The sequence below is a fragment of the Branchiostoma floridae genome, chromosome 17 (genome assembly GCF_000003815.2).
Source record: "Branchiostoma floridae strain S238N-H82 chromosome 17, Bfl_VNyyK, whole genome shotgun sequence".
Classification (NCBI taxonomy): domain Eukaryota; kingdom Metazoa; phylum Chordata; class Leptocardii; order Amphioxiformes; family Branchiostomatidae; genus Branchiostoma; species Branchiostoma floridae.
In genome coordinates this window covers 1239188-1266095 of record NC_049995.1, presented here as the reverse complement: position 1 = coordinate 1266095, position 26908 = coordinate 1239188, and the positions used below count along the sequence as shown (strand labels likewise).

The 26908-nt window shown below is 40.6% G+C and overlaps 1 protein-coding gene across 1 annotated transcript in view; it reads right to left on the bottom strand.

Annotated features, from left to right (window-relative positions):
• LOC118404937 overlaps nt 1-26908 on the bottom strand; it is a 43673-nt gene that overhangs the window by 10533 nt on the left and 6232 nt on the right. Inside the window, exons 2-20 of the mRNA XM_035804321.1 lie at nt 24141-24276; nt 15599-15715; nt 14359-14526; nt 13893-13981; nt 13372-13469; nt 11985-12135; nt 10673-10785; nt 9057-9204; nt 8401-8483; nt 6819-6925; nt 6392-6584; nt 5894-6142; nt 5434-5526; nt 5038-5131; nt 4404-4541; nt 3066-3145; nt 2360-2444; nt 1164-1250; nt 933-1030 (exon numbers count right to left, since the gene is read on the bottom strand). Coding sequence (XP_035660214.1) covers nt 933-1030; nt 1164-1250; nt 2360-2444; nt 3066-3145; nt 4404-4541; nt 5038-5131; nt 5434-5526; nt 5894-6142; nt 6392-6584; nt 6819-6925; nt 8401-8483; nt 9057-9204; nt 10673-10785; nt 11985-12135; nt 13372-13469; nt 13893-13981; nt 14359-14526; nt 15599-15715; nt 24141-24267 — 2318 coding nt within the window. The 5' untranslated portion in view covers nt 24268-24276. The remainder of the gene's footprint in view (nt 1-932; nt 1031-1163; nt 1251-2359; nt 2445-3065; nt 3146-4403; nt 4542-5037; nt 5132-5433; nt 5527-5893; nt 6143-6391; nt 6585-6818; nt 6926-8400; nt 8484-9056; nt 9205-10672; nt 10786-11984; nt 12136-13371; nt 13470-13892; nt 13982-14358; nt 14527-15598; nt 15716-24140; nt 24277-26908) is intronic.

The following is a 26908-nucleotide window of genomic DNA, read 5'->3' as shown; positions in this document are numbered from 1 at the left end:
TAATGACATATAACCTCCATTACACTTCATGGAGGTAAAAAGCAAGAAAAATACATTATTAGAACGGAAATCAGAGAATTTCGTCAAAAATGCCTGTCAACAGACGGTTGCCAACATGAAAACCTGAAAATTTTCAAACTTTGTGAAACTATATTGCCAACAAGATTTCGGAGACTCCATGAAATATTTTTTATTGTATGAATTACTTTTACATCTGCAAAATTTATGCTTAGATATGTACACCTTTAGATAACTTACATACGTCACAATATTGACAATCCAATCTTGTAATACATGTACTTGGATAGATTTTGACATTTTCACATTAATCATGCAAATTAGAAACTTATTTGCATAATCAGAATCTGCTAATCTTCTGTCTGCCACAGATTATGTATGTTACATGCATTTAAGTCCTATGATTGAAAACACTATAAATGTACATTTTCCTAATTAAAGATGCAAATTAAGTCAAATTTGCACTGCATTATGTACAATTTCTGCTAAGGATACTTGCGTGCTAAATATCATGGAAATCCATTGTTCCCATGTTTCGTTATGCTCGTTGGAAGATTTTGACAAAAATGCCCCTTCAGTTCCAGAGCAAGCTGCTACAGCATACATCACCTTTTCCTTATATCACGAGCTATCTGCCAAAAAAATCCATGCCATGTGCAAAGATACAAATAAACAAAGTTCTGCTGCAGTACCAAGGTCACACACCAAGGGGCCCAAAATCGACAAACCCAAAACTATACCTCCATCTTTTTTCATGGAGGTAACTATATTTTAGGGAAACTCAACGTAAGCCGTTCTGGCGTTATGCAAAAATCAAAGTTGACGCGGGCAACCCCCCCCCCCCACTCAGAATAGGGTTAAAGTTTCTACCCGCGTACTAGTGTGTTGAAATGTATTACATAAAAGCATTTTACCTGTTGCTCTGTGAATGTTCTAGTGGACTGACGTACTCAACTCTGCCCACAACTGAGTTCACTATGTTGGGATTGGACCGATCGAGGTATTTAAAAATCTGTAATAGAATATAAAAGATCATCACAATATTCTTTGCAAAACGTTTCAAGGTGAATTCAACAACACATTACAATTAACTGCCAAGGAAAACGAGATAAACTTACAAAAAAAAATGTTTTATCAGTCAGTACCTTAAGGGAAACTTTCACATCGTCTACTGTGGCAATTAACTTTCCAGTCGATTCATGGTACGTCATCACAAAACCAAAGCAGGATACCTGTAAAAAAACAATCTCTAGCATGTATTATTCTTTACAAAAAATCATTGTCCATTCACGTTCACATAACATTGTACATAGAATATAATAAATGCATAATTATAAATAAATACATTGATTTCTGGCAGCATCTACAGGATTACAAACATATTAAAGTATTTCAAGTATTGCTATTTTACAAAGCATACTATTAGATAGATAGAGTATTTAGCAATAAGAATACAATGTGTATGTATGGTGGGAACCTTAATTTTACAGTACATGATCATGTTTTATTATTTTCTTATTTCATATTTTACATCATCATATAGGGACAGGTGGAGAAGAATAGAGGATGGAGTCATAGTGCCCCAACGACCCACACAGAGGTCATGGGATAGGTGAGGTGAGGTGATCATATTTTCATTTAACACCAGGTTCTGTTTGGTACAGCGTTTTCATCAGATACAGTAGCTGTAGTGCTTCCAAGATGTTTTTTCATCTTTACAATACAGAAGAAAATGTTCAATTGTATGTTTTTCATTATCACAGTTTCTACTAGATTTGTTTTTCGTAGCCAGTTGTTTGTAGTATGGTAATGATGAATCATCCAATATTGAAAGCACTGTAACTTAGTTCCCTTTGTAGAAATAACGGCAGAAGTTTAGACTCTCTCGACATTGTCTCTGCCAATTTGTGTATGATTTCGTTTTATCTACTGGAGTGTACAACTTGTCAATAAGAACATTACATATTTGTTTGCAAGGTTTTTGTATGTTACTGTTTGCATGTTGTTATTTCACTCCACCATACTGTCATGAGTATGGTTTCGATTTCTTTCCGGGGATTTCTTTCTTTTCTTTTGATTTTGAAATAAGAATATCATATTTTTGTTTGCATTACGTATAATTCATCTTGTTACATATGCTACACAGGTGTGTGTAACAAACATATGATGCAATGAATTAGATTATCTGAAAGAATTAAGTTCCCATCTGCATAATTTACACTGCAGTATGTACAAATACATATCATAAATCACACATAAAAAACCGAAATATATCTCCATTCTCATAGAGAAAATAGCAACAAGGGAAAGACTATGAAACAAAGGTACAAAAAAAAGTCACCTTCTTGTTCTTAGTGTCGCCGCTCCCGCCGTTGTCCCAGCTGTTGTATGCGTGAAAGGTTTTCCCGGGATGATGGCAATTCCACCTACGTAAAACGTGACAATGTGCGTCAAGAGATCATATACCAAGAGCTCCAATTAAAGGTATATTACGTAATTTTTATTAACCCCGACAACTAGACCCTCCTGGCTGTAAACAACAACTTCAGGCCTCCAGTAGGCACGCTAAGGGGTGGGGGTAATGAGTTTATCAAACTCTAAGTTGGCTACAGGGGAAATCTTCGTCTTTGAAAACACTTTTTTTACGCTTCAGAATAGGACATAATCATGCAATTAGTCTATCTTGTAGGGTCAAAACTGCAAGAAATCTTACAAAGATTACGTTTAACAAAAACTATGACGAAACTGTCATCAGACACCCCACTGTCCAGTCAGGCGCACAAGATAGCAATAAGCCAGATGTGGGCATGTTCTCTAGGAAGCATTGAGTCCCATGTAGGAAGATCACAGTTTGTAGACATGTTTGTATGATGCACTGAAGTTGTGAAATGGCAGGAAAATTTACTTTCTTATTGTCAAAATTCTACGTAGTATAGCTTTAGTATTTGTCGCACATAAGTGTTACCACATGGGCAAAACATCCCCGACATTGTTCAACAGGAATAATGAATCAAAGCAGCTGTAGTCTTTAATGGTTAGAATAATACCTGCCCTCCGAGTAAACGACATAGGCTTCAGTGTCCTTCCTTATATCTCTACCAACATCGCGCTGAAGGTCGAAGAAAATCTGCAATTCATGGGAGGTAAAAATTATGAATGTCAAATTCTGATAACTAATTAGTCACAAAGCACTTGATTTTATGTACATTATACTCGTGATGTCATTCTAGAGCCTAAAAAGCTTGATTGTTTTGAACATTCAACATTGGATACTCCAACAAGGTAGGAAAACATAAAGGGTTGAAATGACTAACATTCGGCGACTTAATACCTCCAGGAAATAATTTTAATGCAAAAGACGTACAAATTTTCATGAATTATGCATGATGATACTCACCATCAGCTTACAGACGTCACAAGTATGAAGTTCCTATCATTAATCATTCAGCGGTGTTGCCATTTTGTATTGATTACGCCAAAATGTCTCAATTTGCATGTTTGGTATCTGTTTTTTTCACATGTTATGAATTACATGTGATGCATATATTTAGGTCAAGAAAACAATGGCGTTATACAAGTTGAATATTAATATGGAAATAAAGTCCTCATGATCATATGCATAGCTTGCAAATCCTTGTGAACAACTATGTCTAAGGTACCCGCATGCCTAAATTAAAATCCGTCAAAAAATCCCTGCAGTTAAAAAAGTAAATGTTAAGGAACTCAAACTTGCCCACCATATATTGTCTGTCGTGATAAGTTACCTGCCACCCAAATATCCAGACCGTATTGGGTTCGGGACAAGAAAAAAATTTCAAACAAAATACTACGATAGAATTACGCGCTGAATTATGGACATGTCATTCTATTTTGCATGCCATTTGCCACTTGCTTCATTTGCATGACATTCTTTTACATCTTTGTCTTTGCTACTTACATGCGATTAATCATAAACATCCGTCATTTCTTTCTTGAGTTATCTTCTTCAGGTATTTTTCTACAATCATCCTGTAATCCCAATACCATACTAGTCGCTAGCAGGCCCAAACGTACGACACTTTTGTCATGAGAAAAAGCTATCTAAATATAACAATTGTGACCATAGCATGTCAAGAACACGACATATCAGATCAAGAACACGGAATTTCCTATACATTACCAAGGGGAGACGCTAGGGGGCTCCGTAACCTAAAACTTTTCCTTTTTTTGTGTCACCCTATAATAAGACCATTCAATCATTAAGCTGTTCATGATCTTGTAAGCAAACAAATAAACGCTACTGAAAATATATCCTCCATTACTATTTCGTGGAGGTATCAAACCTAGTATGTAACTATTATCGTTACATTACCGTGAGGTCTAATCGTTCTGCTTTTTTGCCAAACCTTATATGTGTCTCCGTTGATCAGTTCAAGCCATGATGGGTGTGAAACTCCAGCGTCTCCTCCCTTCACCATAAGGAGGTCAGTCTGACATCCGGGTTTCCCACCCTTCAGATGAAAGTCTGTCGTGGGGATTGGACCCTGTAAAGGTAGTAAAAATATAAAACAAAATGCAATACGATTTTCTTAATAACCGTTTGTGTCTGAAATGTAATTTTCCTCTAAAGCAGCACATGGCTTAAGTAATCATTACATACAATATTGTTCTTCTTTGAGGGAAAGAAAAGGAAAAATCCAAGTGAGTAAAGGTAACTCCAACCAGAAAAATGAAACTACTCTATTCTCGTCTTGTTCACTTGACCATCTAATAATATGCCAGAAGACACCTTAGGTTGATATCATATAGTAGAACCTAAGAGTAGAACTTTATTGCACGACAATTGTAACAGGTACAATGTAAGGCAATCTGAATATACATGGGAGTTGAACTATATACTATTGCAAATATCTAACAACTGATCTAATCTAATGTAACAATCTAGTTAATATCATGAAAGCTAATACTTAATCAAGATCATTATGTCAATATAGCATTGTCTCATATATGAAAGCACATGTTCCAAGACATTGTCCATACCTCCTCCATGTAAACAGCAATTGCCCTTTCCAGTGCGAGTCGCTTCTTGTCCATACTGAGCTGAAACTCTTCGACTGATGTATCGTCACAGTACCTAAACATTAAAATGCAAAAAGCAAGTCTAGTTAAGGTGCAAGAGACTGCATCTTTTCACATGATTTTACCTGAAAACCGACATGTATTCTGAATGAATAACATCTATACAATTCCTTGTAGAACAATATACAAAACACACTCTTTCTATGAAGTATCACCTTCACTGAACATTAAGTATAATCTTAAAATTTTCAGACTTTTATAAAATTCAAATTTAGTCAACCTTCATTCCAGTCTAAACCTTATTCGTCAACGACTGCTTGTTTTTTTCACTTTACATATGTTACTAAGTAAAAATACCGTTTCTCATTCTCTGTTATTGTCTCATTTCCTTCCTCCACGAGAACCGGTACGTTATAGTACTTCCGTCCTGTCCCTTCCTCTGTCAACAAGCTGTGGATATGAAATAACCATCAATAATGGTCATTCCAAAAGCACAAATGGTACTGAAAGCACATCTTGATCACGGAGAATGACCTAGTCTCAATCTCGCGAGAGAACACGAGACTAGGTCAGGTTTGCGTAGATCATCTACCCATCCCCTCACCTCCTTTACACACCATCAATATGATATGTAAATGATGTACGAAATTTAAAAATGAATAAATAAAGGGTCATTTACTGCTCTTAACATTATTGAATAGATGAATAAATTGCGATGTTCAGAACAGTAAACAGTGTAAAAATTCTGATAATGAAAAAGTATACTAGTATCTAGTAAGGTGTACAAATATTATGAGTTACCGATATGTCTACTCACTTTTTACTGAAGCAGCCATCTGCAGCATCACTCACGTCAAAGGGGAAGAGAAGTTTGAAGTTCAAGTTCAGCAGCTCTGACAAGGTGCCCATGAACATCTCGATAGGTTTTGGGTAGGACGGAACAGACTTCAGCCATTCGGTGAAGGTGTCCTTGAAGCTGGTTGTGTAGAAGTCTGCGACGATTCCCGCGACTTTTTGGTCACCTCCTTCAATCACAAGATGGGTGCTGGAAGACTTCTGCGACGAGCTTTAACATAAAGAAATGTCAACATAATTGTAAATATTTGGGGTCATTTCTACATCAAGTATGTCTCTGGCAATAGTCTGCTGAGGTTATTGCTAACTAAAAGTATATCAAGGCTTATTTAAATAACAACTATATTCTTAACACACCCCATAAAGCTTGCAATATTTTCTATTGTGTATAACTCTAACGCAATAGCAATTTTCAAAACGCATAAGAGCAAAATCTTTAATAAATTTAAAGTTGCCTTACGCGCTCCCACTTTCTTCCTTCCTCCCGTAGTGAGCTCCCGCACTAAACATGCCGCTGTAAGACGCCTGGGCTGAGACAGAGAAAGATTCCAAACTTTCGCTCTTAGTCGCTTCCTGAGTCTTATACAGCTGGAATGAACCGCCAAATTTTGCTGACTTGATGTAATGGGTTCCGTAGCGGATGATGAATTCCTCTGCAATAGGCAAACGATTTTAATGATTCAATTAAATTTTCATGTACAAATCAGTATGAACAAAAGGGCACCAAAGACTTGACAAAGACTGATGCTGTGCAGTCGAAAATTTGGGTGAGTCCAACTTTGGTATTGGAAATAACAGTTCAACTATTTCAATAAAGAGCACCAATTTTAATATAACATATCAACAAAGTGTTATATAGTGCGATGAAAAATAAGCCATATACTTACGTAGCTTAGCTTTTCCTATTATGAAGTTCTTGGGAAGGGACAAGAAATCCCGTAGGAAAGACAGGGTCAGATCAGTCGGTTTTACCTCATCCAGGAATATTTCATACCTAAAGGTTAAGATAATTAATTAAAAGGTAACGTGAAAGAATATTCATTCCACCATAATATATATATATATACATGATTATATTATATATGATAGATCATACATATCATATATATATATATATAAATGATACTTGTTACTTCACGACCCAAGTTTGAAAGTTGTCTCCACTCCACCCTATCTTTCATCAAGGACGGGATTTTCCTCACTTCGGATAGGTTAGTGTCGGCTCTGAGATTGTCGATGTAGTTGCTTTTTCTCCCTTTTGTGGGCTCACATAGAACTAGTTTGGATGCAATGATGTCGGTGTGTCTGACGCAGTAGGCGGCTAGTTGCTGTGTCATTGCCTTTATTTATTTCTAAATGGGCGGCAGGTCTTGGTACAACTGTTCGTTGGAAAGTTTCTGCACCCAGGAGACATTAAAACACATGCGAAGAATCCGTGTCTGGCAAACGTTCAGACTTTTAATATAGGATTTTGTGAGCGCCCATGTTTCGCTCTCGGACTGTCAGGGTCAAGTTTAGTGTCTGCCATGAAGGACAGATCATTCTGGAAAACTTGTGCTTTGGACTGTGCCTCACCGGTGTAAAACCGGATGAATTATGTATGTATGTATGTGCAGAAGTATGGACTCCACTGTGGCGATGAAAAGTTTAAATTTGATTTTCTGCGATAGCTGGGGGTTCTAAACTTTTCTTAGGTTGTGACAACTGCTCCATGCCAAGGCTGTCCTAACTTACAGGTCCTTTCCAAAGCTTTCGATGTTTGAACCTGTACATTTCAAGTTCTTCACCTCCTCCACTAAATTCCACAAAAAGTCACTACTCCTAGTTTTGATCAGGTTTTATGCCATGAATTTGGGTTTATTCGCGTTTAAGTGCAGCCCCACCTTTGTGGCTTCATTTTCTAGACGCAGAAGTACTTCTTGTGCTTGGAGGAGATTCTCTGCCAGTAGCGAGATGTCATCGGAAAAATCTAAGTCATTTATTACTACAGGAGGGTAGCGACTACTTTTCCTACTTTCTAGCTAAAAGCCTAGGTCAGTCTCTCTGTCTCCGAGCGTCTGTCGCATGATGTAGTCAAGAACAGTTACAAAAAGGTAGGGTGCAGGTTTCACCATCAGGGGTCAAAATTTTCGCACGAGTGTCTTTATAAACTTTATCGATGACTTGAACAAGCTTCAAGGGGATTCCGTAGGCCTTGACGATGCTCATCATTTTACCTCTGTGTATACTGTCAAAGGCCTTACTGAGGTCTATGAAAATGACAATTGTCTGCAGGTTTTTGCTTAGTACACCCTCTATCAATTTCCGGAATGCCAGAATTTGGGAGGTTGTTGAGCGACCGCACCTTGTATTCTATTCAGTATCATTTTGCTGTTATTTTGGCCGCGACTGAGGTGATCCGACATACAATCTCCAAAACAAACGACACCAAAATGCAACTCATTAAAAGGAAGTTAGAACACTTCATACCTGATAATATCAGCCTCAATAAGTGACATGAACATCTGTTTCTCAGACTTTGAGGATCCACCCCATGCTGAGTTCACAGAACCCTGGAAAGGAAACCGATAATAAAACATTACATGGACCCTGGATAGTAGAAATAAATCTTTAAGGTGACAACAGTTAGATTACACTTTGCATTTCTTAAGCTTATGATATGATATCTTATGCTAATAGTAAAGTAGTGTATAAAAACAAATATTCAGTGTGTATCCAAAAGAATGGGTATTCAAAGAATTGGCAGCATTATCTAATCAACAGCTTGAGATCTTGGCATGAAAGTTTATCCGTGTTGGTAAATGACATTATGGATGAACTAAACTTTACCTAACCAACACCAAATTGATTTGGACAGCCGTTTTCACAGAATAGACCCGTCTACTGTAGTTTCCACAGAGACACAAGACTGCAGACGGGGGGCGACACAGCTTATCTTGCATTTACGACCCTCTGCTGCAGTCGCGTCTAGCTGACGTCACGCCCGGAAGCTAAAGTAGACGGGTCCAATCCGTGAAGAAGGCTGACGGAGTCGGCTGCAAATTTCGGGTAAGTCCCAATCAATTTTGGTGTTGGTTAGGTCAAGTTTAGTTTATCAATAATATTTTGGAAAGAAGGTGTATCACCTGGAAGCCCCATCCTGAAAAAGAGACGCCGGCTTTCTGCTGGAGGAATTGGCGAAAAGACTCTCTCCCTTCAAAAACTCTGGAGCTGACGTCTGAATCATAGACGCCGTGAACGTTCATCTGGTCGGGTACCTCCTGCCCGTGATACCTGTGGTCAAGTGCATAAGGTTTATTTTCGTTCATAAGCTATAGTCTTCAAATGACAACAACATGTATATTTCTGCTTAAAAAAAGGGAGCAAAACATAAAGATAACCTGGCAAACTGACTAAACTATACATTCCTATATCGTATTCTTCCCAAATAATAATTTTTATTTCTGTTTTTCGCTTTCACAAATTAGAAAGAAACTCACGGTTTGCAAGAAATACAGCATATTTTTGTCCATGTCCAACATCTTTGTTGTCGCATGCTATCACAGACCGTTCCATCTCTACGTTAAGCACCAACGGACTAACTCAGAGTTACCTCTTCTCTTAAATGAACCCCTACAACATTACCCAGTCCCAAATCAAATTTACTGAATGACTTCCAATAAGTAAGACTGTACGCGTTCAAAAACTTCGTATCAAATGCTAAGTTACCGCCTTTCCTTTCCTTTTGTTTTTATATTTACTTAATGGTTCCCACGTTACAAGGCATAACATTATGTAATTTATTCGAGTCAGAAACATCATGATTGATACAAACAAACTTGCGCTCTAAGAATGAAGACTGAGTACTGACCCAAAAGGAGAAGACGGTGTTACAAAGGCTGTTTGGGAGATTACCTAACCAATTTAGGCCGGAGTGGTTTTTGATCCATTCACAACGGTAAGGACCCCTACATTTTCCCAATCGTGTCTTTGCTTCCTTCACATGTTTGAAGTGTGGTTCTCATCACACACGGAAATAACAATTAACATCCTATCTGAGGGGCATCAATGAACGACGCCAGGTTCTCGTGTTAACCCAAGTTTAGTCAGAAAAGTCACATTTTAAGTGCATTTCCCTAGGGCACAAGATCAGTTATGCGATAGATTCTTACTCGGGACGAAAAGGTTCTTGGACAAACCCCTTCATTTCCCTGTTGATCAACTGAATTATACCATTATTGAATTATGCAAAAAATGTATCTTTTTTATACGAAGTCATACTATCCAGCAATAGCGCGACATAAAAAATAAAGTGTTTCATAACGTGATGGGTATATGTACTAGTCATATTCCGTAGGTAGTGGTTTTGAATATTTCAGATATGGTTATAAATTTAATAGGGCTCGTTTAGTCGGTCAAAATATTCTAATTCACCTGTGTTTGCTAAACAAATAGAACAAGTCATTTGGGTGTGTGTTCAAAGCGTGCCCGTGCCGTTTTTAAGGTATTGTTCACTGTCATCAAACTTTGTTTACACAATGGCCTCAAATACTTAAGTTCTCAAACGGTCAAAAGTCATGTTTGCAATAAATACCACAGCTAAACCTATGGAGGAGCAAGAGGGGATTCCAGAATAAAGGCGTAATAACTCACAGGCTTGTGGTGTATGGGTTATACTTTAAATATAAGTGATAACTAACTAAACTTAGTTTTTATTTAAATTTGATACAATTTAGTTTATCAAACTTGCAGCTAAACTTACTTCTTCTTCAATGAACATTTCCGCTGAATGACTGTTTTCCTCCTGGATACACTGCTGTACTCTCCACGACCATCGAAGCCCACCCCGATGTAGTAACATCCCTCCATCAAGTTCTGGAAAACAATAAGGTAATGTTGGTCATACCTTCTTACATCTAGTAAACGTGTTAACAGTCGTAACTTAATATGGTTTCAGAAACGGTCAGGCGTTCAGGCTACCCCCTTCTCCTTTATCCAGTGACAATGAGCAAGAGTTATTGAAAGCAGGTTTTGGCCACACCGACATTGGAAAGTTACCATGATATATAGGTGTTATTGACTGAATTAGAAGTGAGAATGTTTCCTGTAACAAACACAGGAGAGAGCAGGAATCCCATTAAAGAAGATTAAAAGCGCTAGAACACAGCCAGGGTCACTCTTTCAATCTGAATATCCACAGATGTTTTTGGACTTAAGCCAAACTATAAGAGCTAACTCATTAACATCCACATCAAAAAGCTTTGCCTAAAATATGTCAACACCTTAGTTGTACTGAATTCTAACCCTGTTCAGAGGGGGGGGGGGGGCTTTTGTCGCCCGCGCCAATTTAATGTCCTATAACGTTTGTTAACCGTTTGTTGACAGGCTTTTTTAACACCCAAGGTGCTATACATAAAATGGCGCTACCCACCATTTAAACGTCACTGATGCTGATTTTGGCAACACAAATCGTAACAGACATTATTTGATATTTTTTCCTTAATTCTCTGAAAATGTTGTTGTCATATAACAGTTAAGTTATAGCACTGTAGTTATGTAGATGCCATACTTTGTACCTCGTACAATTGTTGTGCAATAAAGTTATATATAATAAGTTGTTTAACAGTAACCGGACTTAGAAAGGTGGACCTCAGAAGCCCCAGTAATAGATCGTCAAAAAGCCCAGTCTGAATAGGGTTAAAGTTTTGGGTCAAACCTAGTGATAAACAGAATCTTCCTCACTAACTAGTGGGTTCATGTATGCTACAACGTCTGAAAGCTTCCAAACTTTGTTAATTGTTGTCAACTAAATTCAAGGACAAGTCATTCAATTTGTGTGGCTCTGGCGTAAGCAATTTGAAAGTTGGCGCTAGCCTCAAAGACCCTCTTGTCTGAATAGACGTAAATACCCTATGTCTAGCCAGCCGTCTTCATTGACATATCATTTTACAGATATTGGTATCAGATACGCAGATACTGTTTAAGACTGGTAATAATCATGAGCTAAGCTGAGAATTGCAGCAACCAAAAGAAATAGGTACATCTGCATTGTAAAATTCTGTGATACATCTCACCAAACATGGCGGGAGCGGCCTCTTCGCTTTGTAGCACGGATCTCCTGGTACGTATCCAGTCCCGAAACAGCCGTTCATCAGAGTACCCCCCATCCCCATGGGGTAAGAAAACGCCTTTGGTGGGGACATGTCGTCTTTTTCGTTCTGCTTTCTGCAACAGAATATGGATTTTTTTTTCAAAATTAATAGTCAGACTGTCATTTTGATTCTTTCTATAGTTATTTCATTCCGGACAGGCGTGGTTGTAACCTGAAACTTCTCACGGTTTCCAAAATTCTATCCAGTTGCGTAATCTTTTTACCTGGATATCTAATCTTCATCGACGTTACCGATCCTTGTTTCAATCTTTTTTAACAAAAGCTATTAAAGACAGTTAAACATGTAACAAAAGGCTACAGTAGCCTGGAATCCAGCCGTGTTGTGCTTTGGTCGCTCCCCTAAGGTACGCTTTCTGCCAACAGGAAGCGTAAGATGCTAAATACGATATTGTCTACAGCTATGTTTGCAGATATGATATTATGTTAGATCAAGTGGTGATTATCTACCTTCCCAGAATGCATCAATACACATCCAACAATTCACACCCCAGATGGCTTACTGTGGCCCACAATCATATCATATGGATTTCTTATGTTACCTTTCAAATAAGCATCTAGTATAATATTATCAGTATATTTTTAAATTCTTGAATTGTCAACAGACTCAATTAGTCCATGAGAACGTCTTGATCTTTGTTACTTGCCTACAACTTTATAAATTGTGTGATAAACATTGATGCAATATTCAGGTCAAAAATTGTTCCCAAACTTCACTAAATAGCAGTGTTTTTCTCAAAACAGCATTAATTGATGATGCTATACTACTTGCGCATCAGAAAAACACAAAAGCACTAAAAAGCACTCATGGAAAAGTAAAGAAAATGATATTTGTCGACAATTATTACAAAAACAATATATCAAATATCATTTTCTTTACTTTCCCATGAGTGCTTTTTGGTGCATTTGTGTTTTTCTGATGCGCAAGTGGTATGATATCATCAATCAATAGTATTATCAGAGAAACACTGCTGTTTGGTGAAGTTTGGGCACAATTTTTAACATGAATCTTTGCATTAATGTTTATCACACAATTTATTAAGTGTTGTACAAAAGTAACAAAAATCGACATTCTCATGGACCATTTGAGTCTGTTGACAATTAAAGAAAATAAAGATTTGCTGATAATATTATACTAGATGCTGTATTTTGAAAGGTAACATTAGAAATCCATATGATTGTGGGCCACAGAAAGCCATCTGGGGTGTGTATTGTTGGATGTGTATTGATGCATTCTGGGGAGGTAGATAGGCACCACCTGATGTCAGATGATCATGTAAACGTCTACTTACTTTGGACTTTTTTCAACGTCCACCTTCATTTTCATTCCTGGTGGAGCAAACAAGTCGTCCTGGACCATGCCCTTCTGTTCGATAAAATCTATCTCAGCCTGGAAACAGCGAGAGAAAATCATTAGCATAATACATATACGACAAGCACAATAAATGTATTTTGTATATGGTTCTGCCATGAATAACAGATCATACTGGAGAAACTTTACCATGTATTGTACCTCTCCAGTGTAAACCGGATGTATGTACTATGTAATATACGGCTCAGTTACATGTACCATCTTTTTTTCACATTTTATCTAATTATACATTTGCTTTCTACCTATTTTCAAATCAAGACATTTACCTACGTACACGGTTACTCTGACCCTTACTAAAGCATCATATTATCATCAAGGCAAGTACCCGTCGCCACTTGTACCAGTCTTAGTTAAACTCAGGTGAAAAGATGAAAATAGGAAGTTGCGTACAAACAAGTAAAATATAGAGATATATAGATATAGATATTTTTATTATCATACCTTCATTTCTCCGGTACCACCTTTAGGCGCAGCAGGAGCTGCTGGTTTGCCTCCACCAGCTGGTGGTGCTGCTTTCTTTTCCGGGGCAGCTGTAGCAGTGAAAATATTATAGTTATAATCAATCATAATATTAAATGTATATTTCTATGTGTTTGTCAGTAAATTTGACAAAATGTAATTATCTATAGGGTGTGCATGATCACACAAAGAATTTGCAGTTTGGTTCGCTTAACTTTGGATCCTTTCATGACAAATATGGTTAATCGACAATCATGACAAATAACTACATGTATTAAGAAGGGAACTAAATCAAGCGGAGGAAAATTGTAAATGAGTTGATTAAAAGCCCAACAGTACATTTATGGCGACATCTCCCGGCAAGCAATCCACAAATATCGCTGAGTTTTAGACTTAACAAAATGGTAAAAATAGTGCTGCTACTTACTTACATTATACTGTTACTTACCAAATAAGCCTTGTATAGTTTTGTCCGCCACCTCTTTTTCAACCTCTCCAGTCATCTCTTGCTGTTGTTTCACACTGTCTGACATGAGGTCTGGGCCCATGTTCTTCATACCACCCAGCTGGTTAATTTGACCTGACAGTTGCTTGTTGTCGACTGGCTTCGGTTTCGCTGAACATGTATCATAATTAAACAAAGTATTAAGTAAACTGCATTCAGTCTTACCTGTCTTAGTCATTCGTTTATTACAAACTATCACATGCGGTGCAATAATTTTTTTTATCCCTAGATCATTATATTTTGTTAAGAGTTCTAATCTATTGGAAAAGGTGAAATTCGAGGCAGATGCTAAAAGAGAGGTAAAAACTTTTACACTAATTTGTTGTAAAGTCCAGTGGCACGGTGTAAGTGAAAGTTTTTTGTAAGGTTTTGTAAAGACCTACCTAGGGTATATCAAGTATCAAAACAGGCATTCTCTAGTTATTCAAGCGTTTTGATTTTTTTCGGTCAGAAATCTGTCAAACAGCAGTCAGCAGAATACCTCTGATTAAATAGGGGTAAAAATCTATCAAAGGCTTGCATTTTGAATGATTAAAAAGTTGAACCGTAGTCAACCGTATATGCATATCATATTTAACAATATTATGTATACAAAGCATCTAAAATTTCACTGATGCATGAAGAATCCGATCTTCTATTTCTGTTTTGATAGTTTTATCATGTCGGTTCTTTCATTCATAATCATTGTCACTTGCAATTGAATGGGTGAAAATGTCAGATAAACTACTTTGACACTTGAGCATCGTCAACCGCTATTCTCTGTAAAGATCCATTCACAGCTTCTCGAGATATACTATTGCACATCATCATGTCCAAAACAAAACCATTGCTTAATTGAACTAGTTTTACTGTAATATCCAACATAAAATTGGACTCATCCAAATTTTCGACTGAACAGCACCAGTCTTTGTCAAGGAATGAACAATCACGTGCTGTCGTGACAGATAGAACACGTGACTCTGTCGTGACAGACAGAACACGTGACCCAGTAGGCAGTGAATCATAAGCGTGTCACGACAGCAGTGGATTGTTATTCATTTGTTGACAAAGTCAAAGACTGGGAGAGTCCATTTTTTTGGTGGCCATGGATATTACAGCTAAACTAGTTTAATGATAACTTCTATCTGCACAGATAAACTTTTTAGCGAAAAACATTGCATTTTTGACGAAGGCAAAAACTTACATAAAAGGTCTCCAGCCATCTTGGCAATGTCCCCGATGAAGCGTTTGTTCTGGACGTACTCCGGGGCATCTTCTGCGGCTGCTTTCTGCAGGGCTTCTTTGAGATAATCCGGCAAGCCTGGAGCAGAACAGAGAGGGTTTTTAGACTTTTAACCTCAATATTCTTGCAATAGGTGTTTGGCTTTAGGTGCAGTTTTCATCTATTTTCGCTAAAGAAAAGTGGTTTTATGCCTACCTCAGAAAATTACACGTAAAGACACATAGTCAGCCCAGCACAATCAGATCTTTTGGCGGTAATTCATACAGCCGGCCAAGGCTTTACCATGAACGAGCTGACTGAGACAGGTCTGAGCAGATTTTCCCGCCGGCTGAGACCACATGTAAGATCAGTCAATCAAACTTAGGGCGGCTCCTCATTGGTCTGCGTCTGCAGGCACGACCGCATGGTAGTTCCGGCTCACACCGTTTTCGCGGGCTTTTGTGAGCTGCAGTAAATAACTAAAATTTAGTTATTTACTGCAGCTCATTACTCAGTTACTAAATACTTGCTCAACCCCCTGAGTCTGCCCTAAAATCGGTATTTCTACAGGCAAATATCAAAATACGTCGATGAAGATTAGACATCCAAGTAATAAGATACGCCAAAAAAACAGGTACTTAAGCAACTGGATGATGTTGGAAACGGTCAGACGTTTCAAACAACATCAGTGTCACTGACGAAAAACAAGGCATGTTTGAAAAGTCTGACCGTTTCCAAAACCATATTCAGTGGCTTGAGTAACTGCTTTTGGGGCAAATATAAAAACATTTTTTTCCACACCGGGCACTACAAAAGGGAGTTGTTCACCTAAAAGTGGACTCTGATGAGAACAAACCGGTATGAACTTCTAAATGCTATCTAACAATCCCTTTTCAGCAGGCTTTGTACAGTGAAGCCAAAGGTAGATCCGTAAACTATTGCACTTAATAAAAGATTGTCATCCGGCTCAATTCTGTCCAAAATCAAACCCAAATGTAGTGCAATGAGACACTACACGGTGATGTAAAGGAATATCATCATCATCATCATCCGACCGTTCTGATTGCAAGGATGAATATTACTCTTAGGATATACTTCCTCATTTATCTAAAGAAACATGCAAACATGCATGTATATGTCTTATTTTGAGCGATTTTTCGTCGTCAAAGTTCAATTTAGAAAACTACAACGATGACCTACCATTTGTGTTATTTGTATGATAGCAACCTCGTTCGCTTCGCTCACACCGGTGGTTTTATTCGGTGATTGTAGCAAAGGCCCAGGCGTTATATCTGTATCTGTATCTGTATCTATATAGCCGGTATAACCGCCATTCGGCGTAACACACCAGCTTCGCAGGCACGCGGTGCGGCAGCAGCTGGTTGTATTACACTGAACGATCCGTCACACCTAACTTTTGCACATCTAACTGCAAGCGTTCTTTAAAACTATCCAGAGAAGACGCCACTACTGTACTTGGTGATAACAAATTCCAATCTACGATACTTCTGGGAAAATACGAATTTTTGAACACATCAATCCTAGCTTGGAAACTCTGGTACTTGAAGTCATGGCTGTTTCTTGTTCTTTTTTGAGCTGGTATTAGATACTTATCAGTCGGTACGTCCACCAGCTTATTGGTCGTTTTGTACATCATACAAAGTCTGGACGCTTTCCTTCTGTCTTCAAGTGATGTCCACTGTAGATCTGTTTTCATTTTGGTTACACTAGCTTCCCTGTTGTAGTTGTTTGTACAGAATCGGGCAGCTTGGTTCTGTACCCTTTCAAGTTTATCTTTGTCTTTCTTTGTATACGGATCCCATACTGTTGCAGCATATTCAAGGTTAGGTCTTACCAGTGACGTGTATACAAGTGATTTTACCCTGGCTGGGCATGCCCACAAGTTACGTTTGATCACTCCCAATGTATATGTTTAGCCTTGGTTGTTATTTTGTTAACATGGACACCCCACTTCAGCCCAGTTGTTAACGTAACACCTAGGTATGGGTGGCTTTTCGTGGTTGCTAATGTCTGACCACAAAACTGATAAGGGGACACATTTGGTGCGCGTTTGTTCGTTATGTGCATGATATAGCACTTATCAGGATTGAACTGCATAAGCCATTTCCTTTGCCATTCTTCCAGGGTGTTCAGATCTTTCTGAAGAAGTTGTGAGTCATTCTTTGCAGATACCTCTATATATAGCAGACAATCATCGGCGAATAACCTCACACTTGAATATAGACACCATTAACCTCTGGAGAGGGTCATTAACCCTTAATTGAATATGAGAATGAAATGAAAAGAGCAAGGGCTAAAATCGAACCGAAAGTCCAAGAATGGCAACATGCCTACCAAAAAGGTAGTGTGGTGTCCTAGTCTATATACTAAGGACTCAGCAGACAGAGAGCACTCGGCACACGTCCGTCTCCTACACTCTAAATTTTAATCTGTTTCCTACACACTAACTCTGGGTTACATATCTCTGGGATCTCTGCCTAATATGGTATGTTGGCCTTGGTTGGCACATGTGCGGATATACTGGGGTTATCTAGGTCACAACCAATACTGATATAATCTAAATCACTACATCCCTCCTTTCCTTAAACTTTTGGTTATCAATTTTCACTACAAAATGTCATGCAAGCTTTCCTAACTTCATGCAAACTACTTAATAAACTTCATGCATTTACTTTAATATCATGCATCTATTTTCTAACTCTTTTCTACTCTCTGAACAGTTCTCAAAGTCCGTTTCCGTTCTTGGGTCATCTACAAACATGATCCGTACTTAGAGTCCGTTCGTTTTGACTTTAGAGTCCGTTCATTATAAGTTCAGTCTTTCAGGCGGCTTTGATATCCGTCCTGAACGTGTCACATAGCGGTTGGCAGTCGTCGCTTCTGCTCTCGTTGTCTCTGCGACCGATGTCGTCTCGCTGACTGATGATTCTGGTGTCATCGTTGTCTCTGCCGTCACTGGTGGTGTTGACGTAGTCTCGTCTCCCACCGGTGCTGGTTTGTTGTACGTCTTGACGAATGACGCGTTCCGTTTCATCACGTTTCCTTCTGCATTTCGAAACGTTACTTCCCCTCCGTCCTTTCGGATAACTCGGCAGGGTGTGGACTGATAGTTCGTGAACATCTTGTCCTTCTTCTCCTGTCTGATGAGAACCAAGTCTCCTGGTTCTAGGTTGTTCTCGACGGCGCGTCTCCTCTTGTCTGCATACTCTTTTCCAGCAATCTTCCTGCTGAAATCTCGATCTCGAACTTCCTCGTTCAACAGGTTTGGTTCTTTCGGCAGTTCTGGTAGTTTTGATCGCATCTCCCGACCAAACATGAGTTTGTATGGAGTTTCCCCCGTGGTCACTTGCGGTGTTGAGCGATATGCTTGCAGAAACTTGTTCAGTTCGCTCTTCCAGTCTTTACCTTCCACTCGCGCGATTCTAATGGCTTTCATCAAGGTTCTGTTCTGTCTCTCGACTTCTCCGTTTGCCTGCGGCCACAACGGTGTCGTACGTTGGTGTTCGATGCCTTGCTCTTGCAGGAACTCTTTGAACTCTGCACTGATGAATTGTGGTCCGTTGTCTGTCCGGAGTGTGTTTGGATTCCCAAACCTGGCGAATATCGTCTCCAACTGTTCGATGACTTTCCTGCTTGACGTTGACTTCATAATCGCGACTTCGAAGTATCGGCTGTAGTAATCTACTACTACAAGTATGTTTTCTCCAGTCGGTAAAGGTCCGAGTAAGTCTGCTCCACAGGCTTGCCATGGTCCTGTGGGTGGTTTTACCCTTGCCATCGGTTCCGGCGGTATGTTTTCTCCTACCACCTGACATCCGTGGCAACTCTTGCATTTCTTCTCAGCGTCAGCTTCCATCTTTGGCCACCAGACCTTTGTCCTCAGCCTCTCTTTGGTCTTCCTGACGCCTTGGTGTCCTTCATGTGCAAGATCTACAACTCTTTGTCTGAGACTCTTTGGGATGATGATTCGCGTACCTCTCAACACGAGCATCCCGTACACCGTCAGTTCTTTGTTCACATGTACATATGACTTTACTGGGGCCATCTCCCAGTTGCCGGTCTTGATGCACTCTCTGACTTGTTGCAGTTCTGTGTCTTCCGCTGACGCGCGCTCGATTTCACGAGGCGTTAGACTGACCGGAGTGCTAGTCTCTACAACACTTCTGACGAAGTCGTATTCTTCTCCCGACTTGTCCTTCGACTTTTCATTTAGCCTGGATAAAGCATCAGCTATATTGGTCTTCCCCGGACGGTATACGACCTTGTACGGATAGCCTTGTAGGCGCAGAACCCACCTTTCTATCCTTGCTGACGGCTTGGACGTCTTGGCATATATGTGTTCCAGTGGCTTATGGTCCGTTTCGAGCTCAAACTCTCGCCCAAACGTATACATGTGGAACCTCTCACATGCCCATACTAGAGCCAGTGCCTCTTTCTCGGTCTGGCTGTACCGCCTCTCCACGTCCGACAATTGACGTGATGCGTATGCGATGGCTCTCCATCGTTCTCCTTGGAGCTGTAACAGGACTGCTCCCAACCCTACTGGTGAAGCATCCGCTACTATTCGTGTCTTTGCTTCTCCGTCGAAGTACGCTAGTGTGTCCGTTTTGGTGAGTATCTTCTTTAGATGCTGGAAGGCTTCCTCCTGCTGTCGTCCCCAGACGAACGGTTCGTTCTTTCTCACCAACTTCTGTAACGGCTCTACCTTTGTTGCCAAATCTGGCACAAACTTTGCTACATAGTGCACAAGTCCGAGAAAAGATCTCACTTCGCTCGCATTCTTCGGAGCCTCGGTTGCCTGGACCGCTGCTATCTTCTCTTCGCTCGGGTCGATGCCTCCCGAGGTCAGCTCATGTCCGAAGAACGTCAGCTTGGACATCCGGAACTCGCACTTCCCTTGGTTGACTGTAAGTCCAACCTCCTTTAGACGATCGAGTACTGCAACCAGTCTCGCATCGTGTTCGCTTACGTCTCGGCCATGTACTATGACGTCATCAGCAATATTGGCGACACCTTGACAACTCTTCAAGACATCCCTGACGATTTGCTGATACTTTTCGGGCGCGGACGTCAGCCCGAACATAAGACGTCGGTACCTGAACAGACCTTTGTGTGTGGAGAACGTCGTCACGTAACGATCCTCCTCTCTCAGCTGGATCTGATGGAAGCCCCATTTCAAGTCGAGCTTGCTGAACACTGTGCTTCCATTTAGGTCATGCAAGACATCCTCGATTGTAGGTATCGGTTGGCGTTCTCGAATGATGCACTCATTCGCCCTTCGCATGTCGACGCACACGCGAACGTCACCATCCGGTTTAGGCACTACGACAAGTGGCGACACCCACCCTGTCGGTCCTTCCGGTACTTCTTCGATGATACCTAGTTCTAACAGTTCATCCAGCTTCTTGTCCACTTTGTCTCTCAGGCCGTAAGGAACTCTCCTCAGTGGCTGCGCCACTGGCTCGACAGATTCGTCAATATTCAGCGCCAGTTCGTAATTCTTCAGCAGTCCGATGCCCGTAAATACCTCCTTATACTTCTCCTGCTTCCAGGGAGTGAGCTTCTCTTGCAGACTGTTGATCTCTGTCACTGCTGTTGGACCAACTTTGAGTACTTTCAGCTCTTCAGCCGTTTCCTTACACAGTAAATCTCGTCCGTGTCCATCCAATACTACGAACTTGCCTTCTGTCTGGGCTCCGTTGATTGGACACTTAACCTCTGCTGTGAACGTGCCTAACGTCGGCAATGGTCTGGAACTACCGTAGGAGTACAAATTCTTACTTGTTTTGTTCTGATTCCAACATTTCACTTGCTGCTTCTTCAGGTTTTGCCATGTAGGTTTGCTTAGAATGTTCGATGTTGCTCCCGAATCAATGAGCACATTCTGTAGGGTCACTCCTCCTATCTTTAGTGTTACTGTACCGTCCCTGGTACCTGTCTGTCCTACACTAAAGACGAAATTCGACTCAGTCTCACTTGACTGTACATGTTCTGTCTGGACCGTGTTCGTGTTGGATTTTCCTTGGCCCTGGCTGCGGCAGACAGCCTTGAAATGGTTAAGCTTTCCACACTTGCTACATTGTTTTCCCCTTGCAGGACAACTTTTATCTTTAGCGAAGTGCCCTTGCCTCCCACATCCGAAGCAAGTTTCCTGTCTCGGATTGGGTTTCCTCCTATATCCTGGCCATGGGTGAACTTTTGACCTTCCTTGAAATGTTTCTTTCTTACTGTTGCTAGGGGGCCCTCTCTGGGTTGATCTACTGAAGTCTTTCTTAGGTCTCACTGCTAACGCGTTCACTTGCCCAGTCATCTCACCCAATTGGTACCCCACATTTTCGTGTGCTTTAGCAATGTCCATCAACTTTTCTAAGGTCAAGCTACCCCCTTTCTCTAAGAACTTTCTCTTAAGCTTGTGATCGAGTCCTCCTTCTATGACTTGATCTCTGATGTGTTCGTCTACCTTTTCCCCATAATCACAGGTAGTGGCCTTCTGCCTCAATCGGCAAACTAGCTGGTCTATGGTTTCCCCATTCTGTTGCTTTATCTGCCTGAACACATGTCTCTCGAACGCCACGTTCGACTTTGGAATGAAATACTCATCCAGTATCTTCACTGTTTGCTTGTATGTCTTCGTGTTATCTTCCGCTACCTTTGTATAGAAGATGTCCTGAACTGACATACCTGCTGTGTGTAGAAGCAGTGCTTTCTTCTGCTCGTCGTCTTTTATGCCTTTGCCGACTAGATACAGTCCAAAACTTCTTTTCCACCTCTTCCATCGGGCAGCTATGGCACTTGAGTCGCCCCCGACTGTGAATGCTGGCAGACTTCCTATGTCTCCTCCGAGGTGGACTACTGCAGCTCCTGGATTTTCCTCTTCATCGGAACTCTCCCCGGCTGCATGGTTCCCTCCTTGAGCTTGTGCGGCAGGATTCTCTTGGACCTGTTCGGCAGGATTTCCCTCCTCCGACATGTTTGAGTCCTTGTACTCCTCGTCGCCAGTGTGGTGTCCTAGTCTATATACTAAGGACTCAGCAGACAGAGAGCACTCGGCACACGTCCGTCTCCTACACTCTAAATTTTAATCTGTTTCCTACACACTAACTCTGGGTTACATATCTCTGGGATCTCTGCCTAATATGGTATGTTGGCCTTGGTTGGCACATGTGCGGATATACTGGGGTTATCTAGGTCACAACCAATACTGATATAATCTAAATCACTACAGGTAGGAGCACGTCAGATATGATCTTTGCGATCAGACAGCTAACTGAGAAATCGTGGGAATACAACCAAGACCTGTACATCGCCTTTAACCATCTAACCAACTAAGGCATTTGACTCTGTGCCACGTCAAAACCTATGGAATGTTCTCAGCACAAAGTATGATATAAAAGGAAGACTGCTCGAAGCAATCAAAAGCACATATGACCCATGCACCTGCACTGTCATGACCGGGTATCCCCACAACAAGTGGTGTGATGTCAAAAGTGGTGTTAAACAGGGCAGTGTTCTCTCCTCAATACTTTTCATTGCATATCTGGATACCGTCCTCTAAGAAGTCAACAAAGAACAGACTGATATTTTCCAAACTTTTGGATATGCAGATGACATTTGCCAATGGGAAAGAAGCTTAGAGGCAATAAAATTGGCCCTAGAAAGATATGACAATGAGTTCACCCACGCAGGACTGAAAATGAACAAAGCTAGTGGCAAAACAGAAGTTCCGATCTTTGGCAGAAACCCCCCGAAGACAGAAATTACAGTGAATGGAGATTCTATTGGGAGGGTTGAGCAGGCCAAGTACCTAGCTGGGATCAGTCACAACCCGAGAATCAGGAAACAATGCTGACATCACAGAGAGGATCAGTAACTTCAGCAGACAAGCTGCTGCCCTCCAACCAGTTCTCCGAGACAGACTAGTCTCCAACGAAGTGAAGAAAACTATCTTCAACACCATCTTAAAACCAGTCCTTCTGTATGGTTGTGAATCCTGGGTGCTAACTAATAAAGACATCAGTAGACTACAGGCTGCAGAAATGAAAGTCGTCCGTACCATGCTAGGCAAAACGAGGGCTGACAGACTAAGAAACACGTACCTCAGGGAAACCTTAGGCATAACGTCAATAGAACAAGACATAGAAAGAGCAGCCCTAAGATGGCTTGGACATGTGAAAAGAATGGACGAGGGAAGAATTCCGAAGATAGCTCTCCAGTACAAACCAAAGGGCAAGCGCCCCTTAGGTAGACCAAGAAAGAGATGAAGGGATAACATACATGAAATACTGACAAAGTACAGACTGGGCAGACAAGTTAGACTGGAAGAGGAGGGGTCTTCCATGATTGGGAAGAGTGGAAGAGACGATGCTCTCTCAACTGACAGGCCCTAAAGCCTACCTGGGGAAGATGTAAGATGTAAGTAAGTAGAAATGAGAATGATACATTGCTATCATGGTCTTTAGATAAAAGCTGTTGGTCACGCAAGTTTAAGCAAAAAGACCCTTACCTACGGATTTCTTGATCCAACGGTGACGGGGTTTTGGTTCATCCTGTTTGTACCACGTCACACCGAGGTACACGGCGACAGTCAGAACCAGCACTAAGGGTACTCCTACCCCCACTGCCTTCTTCATGTTGGTGGTCTTAGAGTGAACATGAAAACACTATTAATCCGTTAGGCAATAGGTCAATTTGTGACATTGGCTTCAACTTTACTCCTAGATGTATTCGATACATCCTAGATGTATTGGATACCAGACGTATATTTCAATGTACCAATGATGATTTTTCATTGAAGGTTGATTATTTCTATAATTTTGAATACGAGTCATAATAATATTTTACGAAGATTTGTCTATTACTGCATGAGCTATAATTGGAAAATCTGGTTTAAAGGGGTCCGAACTTCAACAAATTATGCATTACATAATATTACGTAATGCATGTAATATGATTATACTCCTTTGTCAGTTGTATTCATACTCCTGGCTTACTTTTTATAAAAAAAATAGATTGCTAAGCTTAGAATATAACATGATACTAATTCAGTTTAACTAGGGACATCTACTGAACATTGAAAAAAAATCGACGTCAAGTCTGCGAAGTCTGAAGGACATTTTCGGCAGTTATACGTCTGCGTGTTTTCTCGATCAGCGCGCAATTTCTTGGGGATCGTCGGCAAATTTTAGGACTCGCCCGTTACTCGCTCTGCACCGAAACTCTGAAACGCGACTCGTCGTCAGTTTGTTTATTTGAACCGTTATCTTTTCATGAGAATCTCAAATCGGCCAGCAGGCTGATTCTAATGGAAGTCATGAGGGAGGTAAGGATCAGATGAAATAAAACAAAGATACAGGTTACAGAGTCTTAATAAACACATACATAGTACAAGTCTGTATATAGTAGGGCAAAAAAGCTCAGCGTTCACAGTCCGTGTCCGTTCGTTTTGGTCATTACTTTACTTCAAGAGTCTCTTAAAGCAGGTCAGATTTGGAGCCGTGCGTGTGTCTGGCGGTAGGTCGTTCCATTGGTAGACATTGGGTCTACGGTAGGCTATCGATCTTCTGAAGGTTGAGGTTTTTGGCCAACCAACTTGTGCTTTGTCTGATTGTCCGTCTACTCTGGTCCCTGCAGTACACAAACATCTGGCGCATGAAGAGTGGCTGTTTAGGGCCTTATTCACTCAGTTCCTGTCAGTTATCTTTCAGATCGCAGCGCTCCTTATACCCCCCCCCCCCTTCACCTTGTCGACGAGCATCGGCCGTACTTCTTGATCGATTTTAGGATCCAGAGAGGGATGTCGTGCCTGAAAACTGTCCCTGCTACATTGAGCGAGACTCGGGCGAAGGCTGGGAATACATTGATGATATTGAGCCTCCCATGGCATGGCGCAAACTTTTTTACGCGGACGAAGTAAGAAAAAACGTTACTCACAAAATGACCATAGTTTAATCTTGCAATTTTGATGTCTCAGTTGTGGGAATTTTTTTACTAATTGACCGTACGGGCAAAATGGAAATGATTACAGGAAAGGAATTGTGGGATAAACCGAGACCCCATACTACCACAAGAGCCACAATGTCAGGATTACACACTAAGTCGAATAAAGTATATTTACCAAAAAAATGGTCCGAGTCGTCCGACCGACAAGCGAACACCATCCGATTTGCGACCGATGACGAATATGTCGGTCTCCACTCGCCCTAAAAATCAAAGTTCTGCGACCTCAAACATCACTAACGACTAGTCGCTGATGCTAAGAACACGTTTAAGTGCACAACGAGCATCGTGCGACTCCTAAATATTGCTGACGATCACTAAAAATCGCGCGCTGATCGAGAAAACACCGGACCTCTTACTGTTGAAATTGTCATTTAGAGCTCGCAGACTCGTCGTCCGATCGATTTTCGCACCATGTGAGAAAGATATAGCCATCAAGACATAGGGCGTTATTCGGCCGAAAATGCCCGTTAAGAGCTAAATTTTTGATTTGTAAAGGAGGTGTGTGTGTGTGTGGGGGGGGGGGGGGGGGTATAAGTCAATCGGGGAACAATTGCTTGCTATTTAGGCGTCTGGGGATTCAAGATGGATTTTCACTTTGGGAAATTGGACCATGCTCGCTAAAATTGAGACCGCAAATCGAAGGCCGTACGTTTTGCCCAACATTTACATTTGTTTGCATATGTTGGCTTTCTTTGAAGGAGATTGTAGTAGCATGTTGGCCGGGGTCATTACTCAGCTCCTGTGTTAAGCCCCATTCACACAAGAGCAAGAATGAACCGGAATGCCGTCAGAATTTAATTTTGTGTGTGTTCCTGAAATTCTCACTGCATTCCAGCTAATTGTGCCCGTTCTTGTGGCTGGCCCAAAATTTTTTGACATGTTAAAAACTGTCCAGGTGCATTTGAAGTGGAAAAATATAAAATAGCATTCAAAGTGGATTCTAAGTGTTGTAACTGAAGTATGACCGCATTCTACGGCATATTAACATTATTCGGAACATTCAAATCTTATTCGATAGAGGACCGAAACTGTAAGCCACTTTGAATCCTGCTAGAATATGGCCAAAAAATATTTAGAATGCAGTTAGAATTTCTAGAATACACTACAAATTCACAGGAAAATACTTCATTCCAGCTTGCTCTGCTTGATTCCTGCTAATTCGGTTTCAGTGTGAACTAATTAACTGAAGCCCTATTAAAAACCTTTTTTTTTTGTTGCCCATGAGCCCTGTTTTAAATTATTAACATTTTGGAGAGACTTATCGTTTGACAT